At 62.0% G+C, this 2272-nt stretch overlaps 1 protein-coding gene across 2 annotated transcripts in view; it reads left to right on the top strand.

The window, feature by feature from the left end:
- Positions 1–418: 418 nt before the first annotated feature.
- Positions 419–2272, top strand: part of SELENBP1 (selenium binding protein 1) — a 7738-nt gene continuing 5884 nt past the window's right edge. For both annotated transcript variants that reach the window (XM_011377663.2, XM_023521843.1), the window contains exon 1: positions 419–553. In XM_011377663.2, the coding sequence (XP_011375965.1) occupies positions 550–553 (4 nt within the window). In that variant the 5' untranslated portion in view covers positions 419–549. The remainder of the gene's footprint in view (positions 554–2272) is intronic.

The following is a 2272-nucleotide window of genomic DNA, read 5'->3' as shown; positions in this document are numbered from 1 at the left end:
GCCTGCTGGAGCACAGAAGTCTGAGTAAAGGCTGACGTTAGGGAGAGCAGCCCTGGCTGGGGAGGTAGGAGCACATGGGCCCACAGCCCTGGGTCCCCCTGAATGTCGGGAGACAGGTCCAGGTACAGACACAAGTGTGTGGAGGCTGGAGAAGGAAGAAACACATGCACACGCACGTGCCCACATGCATACATCACACAGGCGCAAGTCTGGACACAGACACACCAAAGAGATATGTGCACAGGCATAGGTGCCTGTGCGCACGCACACGCGCACGCACGCACACACACACACACACACACACACACCCCATAACTCAGATACCAGCTGCCCAGGCCATGTGAGAGATTCCTGGCCAGCCACCTTTGCCAATTCCCCTGGGCTGCAGCCCTGGCCCTCCCACTGCCCCGCCCACCCCGCTGGTCAGATAAATCCTTTCCCTTTCGCCCTGGGCCCTGCTCTGCCTCCCAGTCCCGGCCTGCCTCAGACGCCAGCACAGCTTCCCTCCTGCGCTCTCTCCGGCAAGAACAAAGCCAGCCAGCCAGCAGCATGGGTAAGGAGGGGCTTCCGACCACCACAACCCCCACTGCCCACGAGGGGCTTCCGACCACCACAATCCCCACTGCCCACGAGGGGCTTCCAACCACCACAACCCCCACTGCCCACGAGGGGCTTCCGACCACCACAACCCCTACTGCCCACGAGGGGCTTCCGACCACCACAACCCCCACTGCCCACCGCAGCCCACCCTCCAGGAAGTGAAAAAAGCCTGAGTGAGGGTGAGAGCTGGTTAAGGGATGGACGGCTGGACTCTGTTCAGCCGCCCACGCTCCACCCCCACTTGTGCATTTCCCAGCTTAGCCAAAGTTCTGTACACACTTGGAGGCAAGGTAGAGGGACTTCTGGGAAGGGTGGCTCTGGGCTCCGTCCAGCTCCCCAGCTGCGGCCTGGAGTCAGGGTGCCTTTCCACACCTGAGAAAAGCAGGTGCAGGGTACTTTGGTGTGGAACCTCTATGTCCCTGGCTGTTACCTTAAAAGACACAATCCTGATTTCAGTTCTGGGCCAACTTCCCCTGCAGGATATAGGGAACCCACGCCTTCCATGTCTGGGGCTGCTCTCCAGCTGCCCCGAATCACCAGCCACTTGGGGTGGCGGTGGGGTGGAGGGGGCCGATCAAGAAGCCCACACTCTCACTGGGGCCTGTCGCAGCAACCCCCACCCTGTCAGTCCCCGAAGGCTTCCTATCCCCCACGCATGGGAATGGATGTCAGACCAGGAGGAGTTTGGGTCTGGTTGGAGAGCTGAGGTCCTAGTCGCCTTGGAGCTGGCTCTTTCCTGGGCGGGAAGGATGCCCAGCAGCCAGCCTGGCACTGGGGAAACTTCACGAGCTTTCCTTGGGTTCATCTTGAAGCCAAGATGTTCAGAGACCTTTCCTGAAGGGGGGTACGGGGGGGCGGGGGGAGCGGTGATGCAGGCGGCACCTCCTCCTTCACACTGTCGCTTCTCAGTCTCCGTTTGGCTTGGCAGCATGCGCGGCTCTGTCTTCGTGTCTGGGGTGTTGGCTCGCCTTCCCGCTGTGTCCGGCAGCCCCCTCTCCTCCCCCTCGCCCCACTCTGGGCCCTGACAGCTTGGTTGTTTAGCGACGCAAGTCTCCTTAACTCTTCTCTCTCCCTCAGCCCGCCCCCACCCTCGTCCTTAGCACCTAGTGGTACCTGGGATCCCCCTTCCTGGCAGGGCCCACCTATGCTGGTACAGCCCTTCGCCCTCCCAGAAGTACTGCACACAGTCTGATCTGGACTTCGTAGAACATTATCCCCTTGTAGCAAATGAAGGGGCGAACGCGGAGAGCGTGGGTGTCAAACGCGGAGCGTGAAACCTGGTTTCTGGACTCGAAAGCGCTATCGCTGCCTCTTGGCCTCCCAAGTCCTCGGTTCCCGCAAGCAGGAGGACCTGCTTCCTGCCCGAGGGCCTGGGCCCCGCACCAGCGCAGGTTCAACCTGGCTCCTCCCGGCTCCCCGTGTGCAGGGCCCTGCGGTCAGGACAGAGGCCAGACTGACCTTGGGTCTGGGCAGGGAGGGATGCCCAGTCCTGCGGCCTCCACTCCGGGGTTCCACTATAGTGGGGACAGCTTCCCACTATTCCTCGCCCTTCCTCCCGGTCAGGCCCCCAAATGCTGCCCCAAGCCTCCTCCCAGCTGTCCTCCTTGGCAGCGACTTCCCTTTCCAAGCAGCACGGCTGCTCTCTCCAGACTTCCGGGGTCAGGGGAGCCAC

Source organism: Pteropus vampyrus, unplaced genomic scaffold, assembly GCF_000151845.1.
Source record: "Pteropus vampyrus isolate Shadow unplaced genomic scaffold, Pvam_2.0 Scaffold319, whole genome shotgun sequence".
Taxonomy (NCBI): Eukaryota; Metazoa; Chordata; class Mammalia; order Chiroptera; family Pteropodidae; genus Pteropus; species Pteropus vampyrus.
Note: the sequence above shows the minus strand (reverse complement) of the source record. Positions and strands in the feature narration are given on the sequence as shown.